Here is a 19,921-nt window from a genome sequence, read left to right on the forward strand (position 1 = left end):
CATGATATTTATTTTGTGGTATATTGATAATTATGATGAGTTGTTTCAATAGGATATCTTTCGATGAATTTCTTGATAAGTACCACTAATTGGGGAGGAGGAAATCTTAAATTGTATGGCGAATCTTAAAAGATTGAATTAAAAAATAATATCCATATTTAAGTTTAGGTTATTTCATATTGTGAACATTTGATAAAATTGATGATAAGAAATTAAAGTTGTATTGCCTGAGAGGAGTAGTGTGAGGCTCCACGTCATAACAAACATCACTTGAGCTGAACCGAGTCGTGTTGGTATTACTATTAACATCAGGTGAGGTTCTCTCTCTTTCTTCATTTTAACAATAATTAATATTAAGTAGTAAGACTAGTATCAGTTTATGAGTTGTATCTGTATTGTAGGAAGTGTTGGTGACGTCAGGCCGCCACACAACTCCCGTCAAGTGCACAAGACATGGCAAGACGTGTTACTGTTGGTCTAGTATTAGGAAATTCCTGTTACACAGAGAGATGTCAGCTCAAGATGAATAAATGCCACTTGACATGTACACATGTCTACATGTCGGACTAACTTCTCTAAATGTAGTTCTTTTTATGCTGAATTGATCAGCCAGTCTTGTCAGATGACGGTGATGGTGCGCCGGCCCACCTCACCAAGATGTCTGGTATTAGTGCAGATTTTTGACTACAATTTATTACAACTACAGTGTAGGGTTACAGTGAGGTTTGTCAACTCCACCATTAAGGGCTGGTGCTGCCTCCAATGTGCAGGAATTCTTGCAACTCTTGTACTTCCATATCACTTTTAAATTTGGATATGGAAGGATTCTCTCTCTCTCTCTCTCTCTCTCTCTCTCTCTCTCTCTCTCTCTCTCCCCTTCTCTCTCTTTCTCTCTCTCCCTCCCTCTCTGTCTGTCTCTCTCTCTCTCTCTCTCTCTCTCTCTCTCTCTCTCTCTCTCTCTCTCTCTCCCCCCTTCTCTCTCTCTCTCTCTCTCTCTTGGAGTAGTAGTAGTAGTATAGAATTTGAAGTGATTGCTGCATAGCATGAATGTGAGCATTAGCAATATCGTAGTGAATTTTTTGACTCTAGGTTCCCTAAAATTACATCAAAACTGGAATTAACACAAATCTAACATGTATTTTCCTGACTCTGTTATTAGACATTGCCTCTTTAGGGTTACACTATGATTGAAAAGTCAACTTTAGCAAATGTATATCATTAGGAGCCTGTACAGTGTTGTCTAAGTAAGCTTCTGTGAGGCAGTACGTGTTTTCTTGCAACTGGAAGTAGTACACCCTTTGGCTGCGGGAATTTATGGAAGAATACTCTAAGTAGCATCTGAATACAATGGTTTTAACTTGAAAGTAGATGAATATACATCTCTACACTTGCAGGGTTGGCATTTAAGAACCTAATGATTCTTACTGGAAACTAATTACCTTTGATATTTCAGTTAAAGTGCTCCTCTTTGTTCTGTTTTAAAAGGTGGTTCAGTGATATTCAAGAACCACATCGAAAAACATTGAAGTAATTTACATCTGTACAGCTATGCTAAAGTTTATAGACTTAAATTGTGTCTCCTGTCAGCTTTCTGTCCTTTAAGGTCCAAATCTCAATGATTTTACACATTACATTCCAAATCAGCAGTGTCTGAAATCGATTTATTTCTCCAAAATTGAACGCTGTCTAGATAAACTGTTTCTGTAATAGAATGTAAGAACCAGCTTTATACAACATATTCAAGAATTTTTCTTGAATAGATTACTTTTTTTCTTAATTTTGCCTAATCTGCTATTAACTTGAGTAACAATCTTGCCTATATGCACTGCTGCATTCAGATTAGAGGAACCATACATTTATGGAAAACCCTGGCTTAGATCAAAGGTTTTATTTGATGAGGGATTCCATACATTCAAAATTTAGAGTAATAGGATACTATGGAAACAAACATATACATAGTTTTGAAGTTTCAGAAGTGAAATGATAAAATATCAGATTTTTTTCTTGCTGATGAGAAATATAATGGAATAATGGGTAGTGATGAAGTGAGAAGGAGATGAAGTGAGTATTTTGAAAGTTTGTTGAACGTGTTTAATGATAGAATGGCAGATATAGGTGTTTTGGTTGGGGTGGTGTGCAAAGAGAGGGTCAGGGAGAATGGTTTGGTGAAGAGAGAAGAGGTTGTGAAAGCTTTGTGGAAGATAAAATCCAGCAAGGCAGAGGGTTTGAATGGTATAGCAGTGGAATTTATTAAAAACGGGAATGACTTGTTGATTGGTTGGTAAAGATATTTAGTGTATGTATGGGACATGGTGAGGTGCCTGAGGATTGGCGGAATGCATGCATAGTGCCATTGTACAAAGGCTAAGGGGATAAAGGTGAGTGCTTAAATTACAGAGGTATAAGGTTGTTGAGTATTCCTGGGAAATTATATAGGAGGGTATTGATTGAGAGGGTGAAGGCATGTACAGAGCATCAGACTGGGGAAGAGCAGTGTGGTTTCAGAAGTGGTAGAGGATGTGTAGAGCAGGTGTTTGCTTTGAAGAATGTGTATGAGAAATACTTAGAAAAGCAAATGGACTTGTATGTAGCATTTAAGGATCTGGAGAAGGCATATGTTAGGGTTGATAGAGATGCTTTGAGGAAGGTATGAAGAGTAATTGGTGTGGGAGGTAAGTTGCTAAAAGCAGTGAAAGTTTTTATCGAAGATGTAAGGCATGTGTACAAGTAGGAAGAGGAGAGTGATTGGTTCCCAGTGAATGTCGGTTTGCGGCAGGGGTGTGTTATGTCCCCATGATTGTTTAATTTGTTTATGGATGGGGTTGTTTGGGAGGTGAATGAAAGAGTTTTGGAGAGGGGTGAGTATGAAGTCTACTGGGGATGAGAAGGCCTGGGAAGTGAGTCAGTTGTTGTTTGCTGATGATACAACTCTAGTGGTTGATTCGTGTGAGAAACTGCAGAGGTTGGTGACCGATAAAGTATGTGAAAGGAAAAAGCCGAGAGTAAATGTGAATAAGAGCAAGGTTATTAGGTTCAGAAGGGTTGAGGGACAAGTTAATTGAGATGTAAGTTTGATTGGAGAAAAATTGTAAGAAGTGAAGTGTTTTAGATATTTGGGAGTGGACTTAACATCGGATGGAAGCTGGAAGCGGAAACGAGTCACAGGGTGGCGGAGGGGGCGAAGGTTGTAGGAGCAATGAAGAATGTGTGGAAGGAGAGTGCTTTATCTCAGAGAGCAAAAATGGGTATGTTTGAAGGAATGGTAGTTCCATCAGTGTTGGATGGTTGCGAGGCATGGAGTATAGATAGGGTTGTACGGAGGAGGGTGGATGTGTTGTAAATGAAATGTTTGAGGACAATATGTGGTGTGAGGTGGTTTGATCGAGTAAGTAATGAAAGGGTAAGAGAGATGTGTGGTATTAAAAAGAGTGGTTGAGGGAGCAGAAGAGGATGTGTTGAAATGGTTTGGACACATGGAGAGAATGTGAGGAAAGATTGACTAAGAGGATATATGTGTCAGAGGTGGAGGGAAGGAGGAGAAGCAGGAGACCAGTTTGGAGGTGGAAGGATTGAATGAAATAGATTTTGAGTGATCGGGGCCTGAACATACAGGAGGGTGAAGGCATGCAAGGAATAGTGTGAATTGGAATGATGTGGTATACTGGGGTCGATGTGCTGTTAATGGATTGAACCTGGGCATGTGAAGCGTCTGGGGTAAACCATGGGAAGTTTTATGGGGCCTGGATGTAGAAAGGAAGCTGTGGTTTCGGTGTATTACACATGACATCTAGAGACTGATTGTGAACGAATTTGGCTTTTGTTGTCTTTTCCTAGTGCTACCACGCGCGCGCGTGGGAGGAGTGGGATGCCATTTTCATGTGTTTCAGGGTGGCAACAGGAATGGATGAAGGCAGCAAGTATGAATAAGTACATGTGTATATATGTATATATCTGGGTATGTATATGCTGAAATGTATAGGTATGTATATTCCTATGAGTCTAAGGGGAAAATGGAACACAATAAGTTCCCAAGTGCACTTTCGTGTAATGATCACATTATTAGGGGAGACACAAGAGAGAAATAAAAGTTGGTTGATATACATCAAAGAGACGAAGCTAGGACGCCATATGATAAACAACAGTCACCAGCAACACAGTCACCCCTTTTTGTAATAAATTTCACTGCAATACCATCCAAACCTGCTGCCTTGCCGGCTTTCATCTTCTGTAAAGCTTTTACTACCTCTTCTCTGTTTACCAAATCATTTTGCACACCACCTCGACCAAAACACCCTATATCTGCCAATGTATCATCTAACACACACACACACACACACACACACACACACACACACACACACAATTAATAAACTCAATAAAAATGAATGAATATATATTATTATTATTATTATTATTATTATTACCATTATTATTATTACACTTTGTCGGTGTCTCCCGCGTTAGCGAGATAGCGCAAGGAAATAGACGAAAGAATGGCCCAACCCACCCACATATACGTGTATGTATATACACGTCCTCACACGCACATATACATACCTATACATCTCACCGTATACATATATATACACACACACACATATACATATATACACATGTACAATTTTTCAGACTGTCTGCCCTTATTCATTCCCGTCACCACCTGCCACACATGAAATGACAACCCCCTCCCCCTGCATGTGCGCGAGGTAGCACAAGGAAAAGACAACAAAGGCCACATTCGTTCACACTCAGTCTCTAGCTGTCATGTATAATGCACCGAAACCACAGCTCCCTTTCCACATCCAGGCCCCACAAAACTTTACATGGTTTACCCCAGACGCTTCCCATGCCCTGGTTCAATCCATTGACAGCACGTCGACCCTGGTATACCATATTGTTCCAATTCACTCTAAACCTTGCACACCTTTCACCCTCCTGCATGTTCAGGCCCCAATCGCTCAAAATCTTTTTCACTCCATCTTTCCACCTCCAATTTGGTCTCCCACTTCTCCTTGTTCCCTCCACCTCCGACACATATATCCTCTTTGTCTATCTTTCCTCACTCATTCTTTCCATGTGACCAAACCATTTGAAAACACCTTCTTCTGCTATCTCATCCACACTCTTTTTATTTCCACACATCTCTCTTACCCTTTCATTACTTACTCGATCAAACCACCTCACACCACATATAGTCGTGAAACATCTCATTTCCAGCACATCCACCCTCCTCCATACAACTCTATCTATAGCCCACGCCTTGCCGTTGGGGTTCATACAATTTTAACATAATATTTCTGTACATGTGGCTAGACATGTTTCATGGAGACAGCCCACCTCATCACATGCCAGTATTTAACAAATTCATTCAAATCCCAGCATCACACCTGAGTACCTCCGTCTAGCATCACCCAGTACGTTCCAGTGGGAGGTAAGACGTGTAGTAATAAAAAGAGTGTGGTTGAAAGAACAGAAGGGAATGTGCTGAAATGGTTTGGACATATGGAGAGAATGAGTGAGGAAAGGTTGACAAAGAGGAAACGTGTCAGAAGTGGAGGGAACAAGGAGAATGGGAGAATAAATTTGGAGGTGGAAGGATGGAAAGAAAAAGATTTTGAGCTTGAACATGCAGGAGGGTGAAGGGCACACACGGGATAGTGAATTGGAATAATGTGTTATACTGGGGTTGACATACTGCCAGTGGACTGAATCAGAGCTTGTGAAGCATCTAGGGATGATGAATAGATACTAGTAAGATAGGAAAGAATATCACCAGTGGATATCACCTTAGGGATCAGAGAGAAGACTGTGAGATTCAAGATGTTTAAGGATATGGGAGTTGATGAGGGATTCAAAGACTTTGGAAATGGTAGATGTTGAAGCAACAGGATGATAGTCCAAGGGGTTAGAATGGCCACACTTCTGTTACTTTCCCTGTGGTTCTTTATAAGATTTTTTTTTTTTTTTTATACTTTGTCGCTGTCTCCCGCGTTTGCGAGGTAGCGCAAGGAAACAGACGAAAGAAATGGCCCAACCCCCCCCCCATACACATGTATATACATACGTCCACACACGCAAATATACATACCTACACAGCTTTCCATGGTTTACCCCAGACGCTTCACATGCCCTGCTTCAATCCACTGACAGCACGTCAACCCCGGTATACCACATCGCTCCAATTCACTCTATTCCTTGCCCTCCTTTCACCCTCCTGCATGTTCAGGCCCCGATCACACAAAATCTTTTTCACTCCATCTTTCCACCTCCAATTTGGTCTCCCTCTTCTCCTTGTTCCCTCCACCTCCGACACATATATCCTCTTGGTCAATCTTTCCTGACTCATTCTCTCCATGTGCCCAAACCACTTCAAAGCACCCTCTTCTGCTCTCTCAACCACGCTCTTTTTATTTCCACACATCTCTCTTACCCTTACGTTACTCACTCGATCAAACCACCTCACACCACACATTGTCCTCAAACATCTCATTTCCAGCACATCCATCCTCCTGCGCACAACTCTATCCATAGCCCACACCTCACAACCATACAACATTGTTGGAACCACTATTCCTTCAAACATACCCATTTTTGCTTTCCGAGATAATGTTCTCGACTTCCACACATTCTTCAAGGCCCCCAGGATTTTCGCCCCCTCCCCCACCCTATGATCCACTTCCGCTTCCATGGTTCCATCCGCTGCCAGATCCACTCCCAGATATCTAAAACACTTCACTTCCTCCAGTTTTTCTCCATTCAAACTCACCTCCCAATTGACTTGACCCTCAACCCTACTGTACCTAATAACCTTGCTCTTATTCACATTTACTCTTAACTTTCTTCTTCCACACACTTTTCCAAACTCAGTCACCAGCTTCTGCAGTTTCTCACATGAATCAGCCACCAGCGCTGTATCATCAGCGAACAACAACTGACTCACTTCCCAAGCTCTCTCATCCCCAACAGACTTCATACTTGCCCCTCTTTCCAAAACTCTTGCATTCACCTCCCTAACAACCCCATCCATAAACAAATTAAACAACCATGGAGACATCACACACCCCTGCCGCAAACCTACATTCACTGAGAACCAATCACTTTCCTCTCTTCCTACACGTACACATGCCTTACATCCTCGATAAAAAGTTTTCACTGCTTCTAACAACTTTCCTCCCACACCATATATTCTTAATACCTATATATATATATATATATATATATATATATATATATATATATTTTTTTTTTGCCGCTGTCTCCCGCATTTGCAAGGTAGCGCAAGGAAACAGACGAAAGAAATGGCCCAACCCACCCCCGTACACATGTATATACATACGTCCACACACGCAAATATACATACCTACACAGCTTTCCATGGTTTACCCCAGACGCTTCACATGCCCTGATTCAATCCACTGACAGCATGTCAACCCCAGTATACCACATCGATCCAGTTCACTCTATTCCTTGCCCTCCTTTCACCCTCCTGCATGTTCAGGCCCCGATCACACAAAATCTTTGTCATTTCATCTTTCCACCTCCAATTTGGTCTCCCACTTCTCCTCGTTCCCTCCACCTCTGACACATATATCCTCTTTGTCAATCTTTCCTGACTCATTCTCTCCATGTGACCAAACCATTTCAAAACACCCTCTTCTGCTCTCTCAACAACACTTTTTATTACCACACATCTCTCTTACCCTATATATATATATCCCTGGGGACAGGGAAGAAAGAACACCTCCCACGCATTCCCCGCGTGTCGCAGAAGGCGATCTTTATAAGATACCATTAATAATCTTTCCTTGACCCATATCTTCTTTACTCAAAGTCATCCTCATTAGATTCCTTCAGGTTCACTTCTGCTTATTTGTACATTGTGTCTTAAGTCTTGCATCTAATTTTTATCATTTTTCAATAAATTAATTCTGTTTACTCAGGTGTCATCAGCAAAGCTCCTTACCCTGCTTTCCTTTACTTTGCTTTTGATATCTGCTGCCAGTGGATGGAACCAGGGCATGTGTAGCATCTGGGGTAAACCATAGAAAGTTTTATGCATTATACATGACAGCTAGAGACTGAGTATGAATGAATGTGGCCTTTGTTGTCTTTTACTAGCGCTACCTTGCGCACATGCGGGGGTAGGGGGCTGTTATTTCATGTGTGGTGGGGTGGCGATGGGAATGAATAAAGGCAGACAGTATGAATTATGTACATGTGTATATGTCTGTGAGTATATATATATATATGTATACGTTGAGATGTATAGGTATGTATATTTGCGTGTGTGGACGTGTATGTATATACATGTGTATGTGGGTAGGTTGGGCCATTCTTTCGTCTGTTTCCTTGCGCTACCTCGCTAACGCGGGAGACAGCGACAAAGCAAAATAAAGAAATAAAAATATTATATATATGCATGTTTTACTTTCAGGAGTGTGCTCTGCTGATGTGTAGACAATGTTGACAAAATTCGAGACAAAGAGTGCGAGAGTAAAGGGACTGTCTTTCCACTCTAAACGTCCCTGGGTCCTGGCCAGGTAGGACTTGCCTGCATCATTCTTTGTTGTTGCTATCAAAACTAGTTTCTTTTCAAAATTGTTTGTTATTTTTATGACATTGCTTGATATGTATGTGACATGTTGCTTCTAAAGGTAAGGTAGCTTTTGTTTTAATGGAAGTTGATATACTAATTGGAACATGATCTAACCCAGTTTTGAATGTCTGTGTCTAGTTCCCCCCCTGTATACTCCCATCGAAACTATGCTCTTCCTTATATTTTCCTTATGCTTGGTCTTTCAAGAACTATAACAGCTCCAAGTGGGTAATGCATATGGCACAGATGGCATACCTCATCAAATCCGAAGGGAGTGTCTTTAGCTGTCTTTTATCCTTGCCTGCTTGCTTCATCTGTTTAAGAATTCTAAGTTTTCCCTCTTAGAAGCATGGTCCAGCCTATTCTTTGTATGAGCGTGCCATGGTGCAGCCTATCCATAGGAAAGGAGACCATTGTAATCCTTTTAACTATCACCCCATTGCTCTCACCTCTATCTTTGAAGTCCAAATTTGTCACTTTGCTTTACTCTTACTTTCTCAAATGTTTACAGTCCTGTTCCCTCTTTTTGATCTTATGTGATTTTAGCGGTGCAGTCTACTGGTGATTTTTTTTTATTCAGATCTGTCCGTATTGCAAGGCTTGTACATCATAGCAGAATGCTGTTCAATGATATTGTTATTATAAGGGCCTCCTCTTTTTGTCATTGCTGTGGAGGGTGGTGTTAAGTAGATTTTGTGAGAGGATACGTCAGGGAACAGTGTCAAATGCTTTTGTTGATGTCTGTTGCCACTAGTGCTGTGTGAATAGGAGGTTGTGGGTGGTTGAATCCACCTAGGATGTGTCATGTGAGCTCAGTGTGTAGTGTAGTTGTAAAGTGTTCGGGTCAACCAATGCAGTGTGGGTGAGACTTTGATATTTTGTTTGATTTTGTTGTGGATCAGTTTTTCACAGAGTTAGCTTACTGAGGATATTAGAGAAGTAGGGGAGGAGGAGGAGTGGGTATGTGGTTGGTTTAGTGGGTTTTAAGAATATTATGTTGGCAGGATTCTAAATGTTAGGGATTTTGTTGTGTATTCAGTACTAGTTGAATATGTCTGTCAGTGCTTAAATTGCAAATGGACTGTAGGACTTTATGTGAAAGTTTGGTATGTTTTTAGGGCATGTAGAAGGAGAACCTTTTAAGGTTTAAGTTGCATTTCTTGTATCAACAACAAGGCTGTTGTTTCTGGATGGATTTTATGTAGGTTTTTCATGACTTTCCTGTTTAGGGGTGAGGTTGGTATTTTAATAGTGTCTCGTAAGTATGTTTGTGTGTTCTCTAGGTGAACACAATGGGTCAGGTGTACTTCATAATTGGGAGCTTCATTGGTGCGATAAGAAGAGATTATACTTTAATGTATAGTTGGATGCTGTAGGTCTTGGGATTCATTGTGTTGAGGAAGGAGTGCCAATTTTCAGTTTGTCTTTCTGCTTTCTGTGCTTAAGTTAATGATGGTATTATGAGTTGGTTTCTTTGCTTTATGAATTGTGTAACTTGTGGTGGGAAATCTTGGTTGTTCCATTTTTCTCTGTGCCCTTGTGATATTTGCCATTTGCTGGTTTGGATGGAGACACTGATGAAATGGGAGGTTGCATTATCTGAGGATGAGAAATTATTGATATTGAAGCTTTGTCTTTATGCATTGGTTGAAGGCTGGCTAGTTGGCTTCCCTTTAGTTTGTGCAATTTTTGGTTGTTAATTGGGTGGGTTAGATGGAGTGTTATTAGTTTGGGCAAGTAGTCAGAGGATAGTTTGTATAGCTTGCTCCAGTTGGTCCTTGTGTGTAGAGCTTGTTAGCAGAATGTAATGTCTTATGAGGTTGGCTGATTGAGGTGGCAGGTTGGGATTTTGGTTGGCTGATTGCATAAGTTGAGGATATTGAGAAGTAGTAGTTGGTAAACGAGCAGTTCAATTTGGGGTTCATTGGTGTGATTGTTGAGCCAAGTGGAATGGTGAGTACTGAGATCTTTCAAGAGATGGTTATGGGCATGCTGGTGAGATTCTGCAGTTGGGGAGTGTATGTGGGGAGGAGTGGAGGGTAAAGTATGCAGGCATTAATGATGTTGAAATTGACTCTGTGAAGTTTTATTTTGTGTTGTATTTATAAGGTGTTGTCATTGTCTGTTGAGCTGTCTTGTGTTGTCAGTAGTGTTGGAGAAAGTTATGGTTTGGTGTACAAATGTTTTATCATGTCCCCCTTTTCCTATTTGTTTGTCATATCTCATGGTTTTGTAGTTGTTGAAAAGTGGAAGGGTAGAGCTGGGTGTAAGGCTGGTTTCTTGGATTAGGGCTATGTGGATGTTGTCTTCTGCGTAGGTTAAGTATGTCAATACATTAGTTTTTGATGTCTTTGGTGTTGATTTGCAATATGCTTAGCTTGTCGCTGGAGTTCTTTGGAGTGAATGGTTGGTTTTTGAAGCGAGGTTGCACATCATGTTATGTTTGTTGTGTTTTTTTGTTGGTGATGAGGAGGTTTGTGTTGGGGTTTTGCAAGTTCCTGTCTGAGTCATGGCTACATTTAAAGTGTTCTGAGTAGTTTCTGATGGATGGCAGTGATATGCAGTATAGTTGATGGCACTGACTCCAGTTAGAGTAACTGATGGAGTAATTCCTTTGGTGACAGGCATTTGGCACTATGGTTTGAGGTATACTGGTGTTCTAGGATAAGCATTAATGTCATTGCCTTACATTAGCAGGTAGATGATGACTGGTCCATTAACAATTAATAAAAAAAAAATGTGTGAATGTATAAGATGTTCGAGTATGACCTTTGGTTCAGCATAGCAGCCAAGGACAGCTTGTGGCTGTGCTCCTTGTGGTAACAGGGATAGATGAGACTTCAGTTGGTAGCATGCCAGTCTTCTCTTCAAGAGTGTACGCTATAGGCTGCTGCAGAATGATGTCCCTTCATTTTCCTTTCATACCTGCAGTGATATGACAAAGCAAGCAAGCACATACAAGTGGCACCAATAACACACACACACACACACACATACATGCATATATTTTTTCATACTTGATTGCCATTGAGGGACAAGTTAGGTGGGATGTAGGTTTGATTGGAGAAAAATAACAAGACATTTTTACAGAAGAATCATGTAGTTATGTCTTGTTTTTAGGGTTTAGTGTTGCCTTATTCTCCTAACTTGGCTAATGTAAAACAGGTACATACTAAAAGACAGTGCTTTAATGTTGCTTTCAAGTACAATAACACTATCAGTAAGATGATTAAAAGTAGGCCGAATTATCCAAAAATTGTCGGTGTTTACATTGTCAAATGTAAGTCATGTAAAGATGTATACACTAGCCTGACCAGTAAAACAGTAATTCAGAGATGTGATTGGCACTGCTTTCATTACGTAGGGATGACAACAAAAATGTGATCACTAAACACTGTCATGAAAATGATCATCCTGTAGACCTTAACAACCCAGTCACATTGTACCCCTCTTCTGATTATGCTACCCGAAATGTCATTGAATCTGTCTTAATTGCTAATACTAAGAACTTTAATTTGTCTCCAGGTAACTGTAAAACACATCCTATTATCAACCAAGTCATTAGGAAACTATTGTCAAGGAATGAAAACATAAGAAAATAGGTGAACACTCATCTTTTTACCCAGGCCAAAGAATGGCCCATCCATTCATGTACACACATATATACATAAACTCCCATACATGCACATATACTTAACAACATTACATATACAGACATATACAAATACACACAAGGATATATTCATACTTGCATGCCTTCATCCATTCCTGGCGCTACCCTGCCCCATAGGAAACAGCAACACTACCCCTTGCTTCAGCAAAATAGTGCCAGGCAAACAGGCAAAAAAGGCCACATTCGTTCACACTCAGTCTCTAGCTGTCATGTGTAGCACCGAAACGACAGCTCCCTATACACATCCAGGCCCCATAGACCTTTCCTTGGTTTACCCCAGGTGTTTCACATGCCTTGCTTTAGTCCATTGACAGCAGGTCGATCCTGATATGCCACATAGTTCCGATTTACTCTATTCCTTGCACGCCTCTAACCCTCCTGTGTATTCAGGACCCAATCGCTCAAAATCCTTTTCACTCCATTCTTCCACCTCCAGTTTGGTCTTCGGCTGCTCCTTGTTCCCTCCACCTCTGACACATATATCTTTGTCAATCTTTCCTCTCTCATTTTCTCAATATGCCCAAACATTTCAGCACACCCTCTTCTGCTCTCTCAACCACACACTTTTTATTTTCACACATCTCTCTTACCCTTTCATTACTTACTGAGTCGAACCACCTCACACCACATCTTGTCCTCAAACATTTCCTTTCCAACTCATCCACCCTCTCCTATACAACCATATCTATAGCCGATGCCTCTCATCCATATGACAATGATGGAACTACTGTCCCTTCAAACTACCCATTTTCTCTCTCCAAGATAACATTCTTTCCTTCCACACATTCTTCATTGCTCCCAGAACCTTGGCCCCCTTGTGACTCACTTCTGATTCCATGGTTTCATTCGCTGCTAAGTCCACTCCTAGATATCTAAAACACTTCACTTCAGTTTTTCTCCATTTAAACTTACATCCCAGTTAACGTGTCCCTCAACCCTACTGAACTTGGCAGCAAATGGAACCATGGAAGTGGAAGTGAGTCACAGGGTGGGGAAGGGGCGAAGGTTTTGGGAGCGATGAAGAATGCGTGGGAGAGAAAATTATCCCGGAGAGCAAAAATGGGTATGTTTGAAGGAATAGCTGTCCCAACAATATTACATGGTTACGAGGCATGGGGTATAGATTGGGTTGTATGGAAGAGGATGGATGTGTTGGAAATGAAATGTTTGATGACAGTATGTGATGTAAGGGGAGAGCAAAAATGGGTATGTTTGAAGGAATAGCTGTCCCAACAATATTACATGGTTACGAGGCATGGGGTATAGATTGGGTTGTATGGAAGAGGATGGATGTGTTGGAAATGAAATGTTTGATGACAGTATGTGATGTAAGGTGGTTTGACCAAGTATGTGATGTAAGGAGGTTTGACCAAGTAAGTAATGAAAGGGTGAGACAGATGTAGGGAAACAGTGTGGTTGAGAGAGCAGATGAGGGTGTGTTGAAATGGTTTAGACATTTGGAGAGATTGAGTGAGGAGAGATCGACATAGAGGATATGTGTCAGGTGGAGGGAACAAGGAGAAGTGGGAGACCAAATTGGAGGGGAAAGGATGGAGTGAATAAGATTTTGGGCAATCAAGGCCTGAACATACAGGAGGGTGAGAATCATGCAAGGAATAGAGTGAATTGGAACGATGTGGTATACCAGCGTTGACGGGCTGTCAATGAATATGTACAAATATGCCCAAACCATTTCAACACATCCTCTTCTACTCTTTAAACCACACACATTTTCTTACCACACAGCTTTCTTACCCTTTCATTACTTACCCAATCAAATCACCTCACACTACATATTGTCCTCAAACATTTCATTTCCAACACATCCACCTTCCTCCTCCGTACAACCCTATCTGTAGCCCATGCCTTGCAGCCATATAATATTGTTGGAACTACTATTCCTTCGAACATACCCATCTTTGCTTTCTGAGATATCGTTCTCTTTCCACTGATTCTTGATATAGCATGGATGAGATGGCCTTGATTAAGGCATTCTGTTGCCTGTACCATCTCAGATAACAAAAAAGACATTGTCTTGTAAAGTGAACTGAAACCAGAGTCCCATTCATATCCAGGCCCCACACATCTCTCCATGGTTCCCCATCCACTTCATGTGTCAGACCATTGACAGCATGTACTCTGTATACCCCATATGTGTGCGTGTTTGTATTGGATTTCATGAAAATCATCCTTTGTAAGTGCTCCAAAAAAGCCATTATTTATTTACTTTTTTCACTCTTCTTGAAGAGCCAAGGTAGTACAGAATATATTTAGACATTCACAAAGAATATAGTAGTAAAACATTACATATCAGTGATTTGTTTTAGATTGGCTAGCATTGCCATTTTGCATTTTTGGGAATCGTATAAATTTTCTCTAATATAGATATTAAAATGGAATACAGTTTTATACGCTTTGGGAACATTGAGGGCTTGATTGGGGAAGATTAATTCAAAGATGCTCTGCTTATTTGTACTTGCCAAATGATATAAAGGTAATTGGTTAAGATACATGATTCTAGGTTAAATGTATGCAAGTTTTAGAAATACATTGTAGATAATGAGATCGTCTGCTCTTCAGAAATTTATTTATGATGTTTCCTTAACTCTTTTCATAAAAAATTTGGATATACAGTATCCGATTTATGTTTTCTGTTGTATCAGGATTTACCTGACACATTTCTTGTTTGTATTTACTGCAAGATTTCCTGTCTATAAGGATTAATGTCAGATTGATGGCAAAATTTTATACGAGTATTGCATTTGAATATATATATATATATATATATATATATATATATATATATATATATATATATGTCTCCCGCGTTTGCGAGGTAGCGCAAGGAAACAGACGAAAGAAATGGCCCAACCCACCCCCATACACAAATATATACATACATGTCCACACATGCAAATATACATACCTATACATCTCAATTTACACATATATATACACACACAGACATATACATATATACACATGTACATAATTCATACTGTCTGCCTTTACTTATTCCCATCGCCACCTTGCCACACATGGAATAACATCCCCCTCCCCCATCATGTGTGTGAGGTAGCGCTAGGAAAAGGCACCAAAGGCCCCATTTGTTCACACTCAGTCTCTAGCTGTCATGTAATAATGCCCAAAACCACAGCTCCCTTTCCACATCCAGGCCCCACTGAACTTTTCATGGTTTACCCAAGATGCTTCACATGCCCTGATTCAATCCATTGACAGCACGTCGACCCCGGTATACATCAATCCAATTCACTCTATTCCTTGCCCGCCTTTCACCCTCCTGCATGTTCAGTCCCCGATCACTCAAAATCTTTTTCACTCCATCTTTCCACCCCCAGTTTGGTCTTCCACTTCTCCTTCCCTCCACCTCTGACACATATATTCTCTTGGTCAATCTTTCCTCACTCATTCTCTCCATGTGCCCAAACCATTTCAAAACACCCTCTTCTGCTCTCTCAACCACGCTCTTTTTATTTCCACACATCTCTCTTACCCTTACATTACTTACTCGATCAAACCACCTCACACCACATATTGTCCTCAAACATCTCATTTCCAGCACATCCACCCTCCTGTGCACAACTCTACCCATAGCCCACGCCTGGCAACCATACAACATTGTTGGAACCACTATTCCTTCAAACATACCCATTTTTGCTTTCCGAAATAATGTTCTCAACTTCTAAACATTCTTCAAAGCTCCCAGGATTTTCGCCCCTCCCCCACCTTATGATTCACTTCCACTTCCATGGTTCCATCCGCTGCCAGATCCACTCCCAGATATCTAAAACACTTTACTTCCTCCAGTTTTTCTCCATTCAAACTTACCTCCCAATTGACTTGACCCTCAACCCTACTGTACCTAATATATATTTTTTCTTTCTTTCAAACTATTTGCCATTTCCCGCATTAGCGAGGTAGCGTTAAGAACAGAGGACTGGGCCTTTGAGGGAATACCCTCACCTGGCCCAATTCTCTGTTCCTTCTTTTGGAAAATTGAAAAAAAAAAAAAAAAACCGAGAGGGGAGGATTTCCAGCCCCCCGCTCCCTCCCCTTTTAGTCGCCTTCTACGACACGCAGGGAATACGTGGGAAGTATTCTTAATCCCCTATATATATTTATTTATTTATTATTTTGCTTTGTCGCTGTCTCCCGCGTTTGCGAGGTAGCACAAGGAAACAGACGAAAGAAATGGCCCAACCCACCCCCATACACATGTATATACATACATGTCCACACACGCAAATATACAAACCTATACATCTCAATGTACACATATATATACACACACAGACACATACATATATACCCATGCACACAATTCACACTGTCTGCCTTTATTCATTCCCATCACCACCTCGCCACACATGGAATACCATCCCCTTCCCCCTCATGTGTGCGAGGTAGCGCTAGGAAAAGACAACAAAGGCCCCATTCGTTCACACTCAGTCTCTGGCTGTCATGCAATAATGCCCGAAACCACAGCTCCCTTTCCACATCCAGGCCCCACACAACTTTCCATGGTTTACCCCAGACGCTTCACATGCCCTGATTCAATCCACTGACAGCACGTCAACCCCGGTATACCACATCGATCCAATTCACTCTATTCTTTGCCCGCCTTTCACCCTCCTGTATGTTCAGGCCCCGATCACTCAAAATCTTTTTCACTCCATCTTTCCACCTCCAATTTGGTCTCCCACTTCTCCTCGTTCCCTCCACCTCCGACACATATATCCTCTTGGTCAATCTTTCCTCACTCATTCTCTCCATGTGACCAAACCATTTCAAAACACCCTCTTCTGCTCTCTCAACCACTTCACTTCCTCCAGTTTTTCTCCATTCAAACTCACCTCCCAATTGACTTGACCCTCAACCCTACTGTACCTAATAACCTTGCTCTTATTGACATTTACTCTTAACTTTCTTCTTCCACACACTTTACCAAACTCAGTCACCAGCCTCTGCAGTTTCTCACATGAATCAGCCACCAGCGCTGTATCATCAGCGAACAACAACTGACTCACTTCCCAAGCTCTCTCATCCCCAACAGACTTCATACTTGCCCCTCTTTCCAAAACTCTTGCATTTACCTCCCTAACAACCCCATCCATAAACAAATTAAACAACCATGGAGACATCACACACCCCTGCCGCAAACCTACATTCACTGAGAACCAATCACTTTCCTCTCTTCCTACACGTACACATGCCTTACATCCTCGATAAAAACTTTTCACTGCTTCTAACAACTTTCCTCCCACACCATATATTCTTAATACCTTCCACAGAGCATCTCTATCAACTCTATCATATGCCTTCTCCAGATCCATAAATGCTACATACAAATCCATTTGCTTTTCTAAGTATTTCTCACATACATTCTTCAAAGCAAACACCTGATTCACACATCCTCTACCACTTCTGAAACCACACTGCTCTTCCCCAATCTGATGCTCTGTACATGCCTTCACCCTCTCAATCAATACCCTCCCATATAATTTACCAGGAATACTCAACAAACTTATACCTCTGTAATTTGAGCACTCACTCTTATCCCCTTTGCCTGTGTACAATGGCACTATGCACGCATTCCGCCAATCCTCAGGCACCTCACCATGAGTCATACACACATTAAATAACCTTACCAACCAGTCAACAATACAGCCACCCCTTTTTTTAATAGACTCCACTGCAATACCATCCAAACCTGCTGCCTTGCCGGCTTTCATCTTCCACAAAGCTTTTACTACCTCTTCTCTGTTTACCAAATCATTTTCCCTAACCCTCTCACTTTGCACACCACCTCGACCAAAACACCCTATATCTGCCACTCTATCATCAAACACATTCAACAAACCTTCAAAATATTCACTCCATCTCCTTCTCACATCACCACTACTTGTTATCACCTCCCCATTAGCGCCCTTGTCTTACGCACTTTATTTACTTCCTTCCAGAACATCTTTTTATTCTCCCTAAAATTTAATGATACTCTCTCACCCCAACTCTCATTTGCCTTCTTTTTCACTTCTTGCACCTTTCTCTTGACATCCTGTCTCTTTCTTTTATACATCTCCCACTCAATTGCATTTTTTCCCTGCAAAAATCGTCCAAATGCCTCTCTCTTCTCTTTCACTAATAATCTTACTTCTTCATCCCACCACTCACTTCCCTTTCTAATAAACCCACCTCCCACGCTTCTCATGCCACAAGCATCTTTTGTGCAATCCATCACTGATTCCCTAAATACATCCCATTCCTCCCCCACTCCCCTTACTTCCATTGTTCTCACCTTTTTCCATTCTGTACTCAGTCTCTCCTGGTGCTTCCTCACACAAGTCTCCTTCCCAAGCACACTTACTCTCACCACCCTCTTCACCCCAACATTCACTCTTCTTTTCTGAAAACTCATACAAATCTTCACCTTAGCCTCCACAAGATAATGATCAGACATCCCTCCAGTTGCACCTCTCAGCACATTAACATCCAAAAGTCTCTCTTTCGCGCGCCTGTCAATTAACACATAATCCAATAACGCTCTCTGGCCATCTCTCCTACTTACATACATATTTTTATGTGTATCTTGCGTTTTAAACCAGGTATTCCCAATCACCAGTCCTTTTTCAGCACATAAATCTACAAGCTCTTCACCATTTCCATTTACAACACTGAACACCCCATGTATTCCAATTATTCCCTCAACTGCCACATTATTCACCTTTGCATTCAAATCACCCATCACTATAACCCGGTCTCGTGCATCAAAACCACTAACACACTCATTCAGCTGCTCCCAAAACACTTGCCTCTCATGATCTTTCTTCTCATGCCCAGGTGCATATGCACCAATAATCACCCATCTCTCTCCATCAGCTTTCAGTTTTACCCGTATTAATCGAGAATTTACTTTCTTACATTCTATCACATACTCCCACAACTCCTGTTTCAGGAGTACTGCTACTCCTTCCATTGCTCTTGTCCTCTCACTAACCCCTTACTTTACTCCCAAGACACTCCCAAACCACTCTTCCCCTTTACCCTTGAGCTTCGTTTCACTCAGAGCCAAAACATCCAGGTTCCTTTCCTCAAACATACTACCTATCTCTCCTTTTTTCACATCTTGGTTACATCCACACACATTTAGACACCCCAATCTGAGTCTACAAGGAGGATGAGCACTCCCCGCGTGACTCCTTCTGTTTCCCATTTTTAGAAAGTTAAAATACATATATATATATATATATATATATATATATATATATATATATATATATATATTATTTATTTATTATACTTTGTCGCTGTCTCCCGCGTTTGCGAGGTAGCGCAAGGAAACAGACGAAAGAAATGGCCCAACCACCCCCCATACACATGTATATACATACGTCCACACACGCAAATGTACATACCTACACAGTTTTCCATGGTTTACCCCAGACGCTTCACATGCCTTCAATCCACTGACAGCACGTCAACCCCGGTATACCACATCGCTCCAATTCACTCTATTCCTTGCCCTCCTTTCACCCTCCTGCATGTTCAGGCCCCGATCACACAAAATCTTTTTCACTCCATCTTTCCACCTCCAATTTGGTCTCCCTCTTCTCCTCGTTCCCTCCACCTCCGAC

General features: G+C 41.2%; 1 protein-coding gene across 5 annotated transcripts in view; it reads left to right on the forward strand.

Moving 5' to 3' along the window:
* The first annotated feature begins 206 nt into the window (after window positions 1-206).
* The window catches only part of alphaCOP (coatomer subunit alpha), a 270,633-nt gene continuing 250,918 nt past the window's right edge, over window positions 207-19,921 (forward strand). For 4 of the 5 annotated variants that reach the window (XM_071670568.1, XM_071670569.1, XM_071670571.1 and 1 more), the window contains exons 1-2: window positions 207-312; window positions 8,435-8,540. In XM_071670568.1, coding sequence (XP_071526669.1) covers window positions 8,461-8,540 — 80 coding nt within the window. In that variant the 5' untranslated portion in view covers window positions 207-312; window positions 8,435-8,460. Of the gene's footprint in view, window positions 313-625; window positions 724-8,434; window positions 8,541-19,921 lie in introns of those variants that run through there. The other variant, XM_071670570.1, reaches the window with a different exon arrangement.

This window comes from Panulirus ornatus, chromosome 15 (assembly GCF_036320965.1).
Source record: "Panulirus ornatus isolate Po-2019 chromosome 15, ASM3632096v1, whole genome shotgun sequence".
Lineage (NCBI taxonomy): Eukaryota > Metazoa > Arthropoda > Malacostraca > Decapoda > Palinuridae > Panulirus > Panulirus ornatus.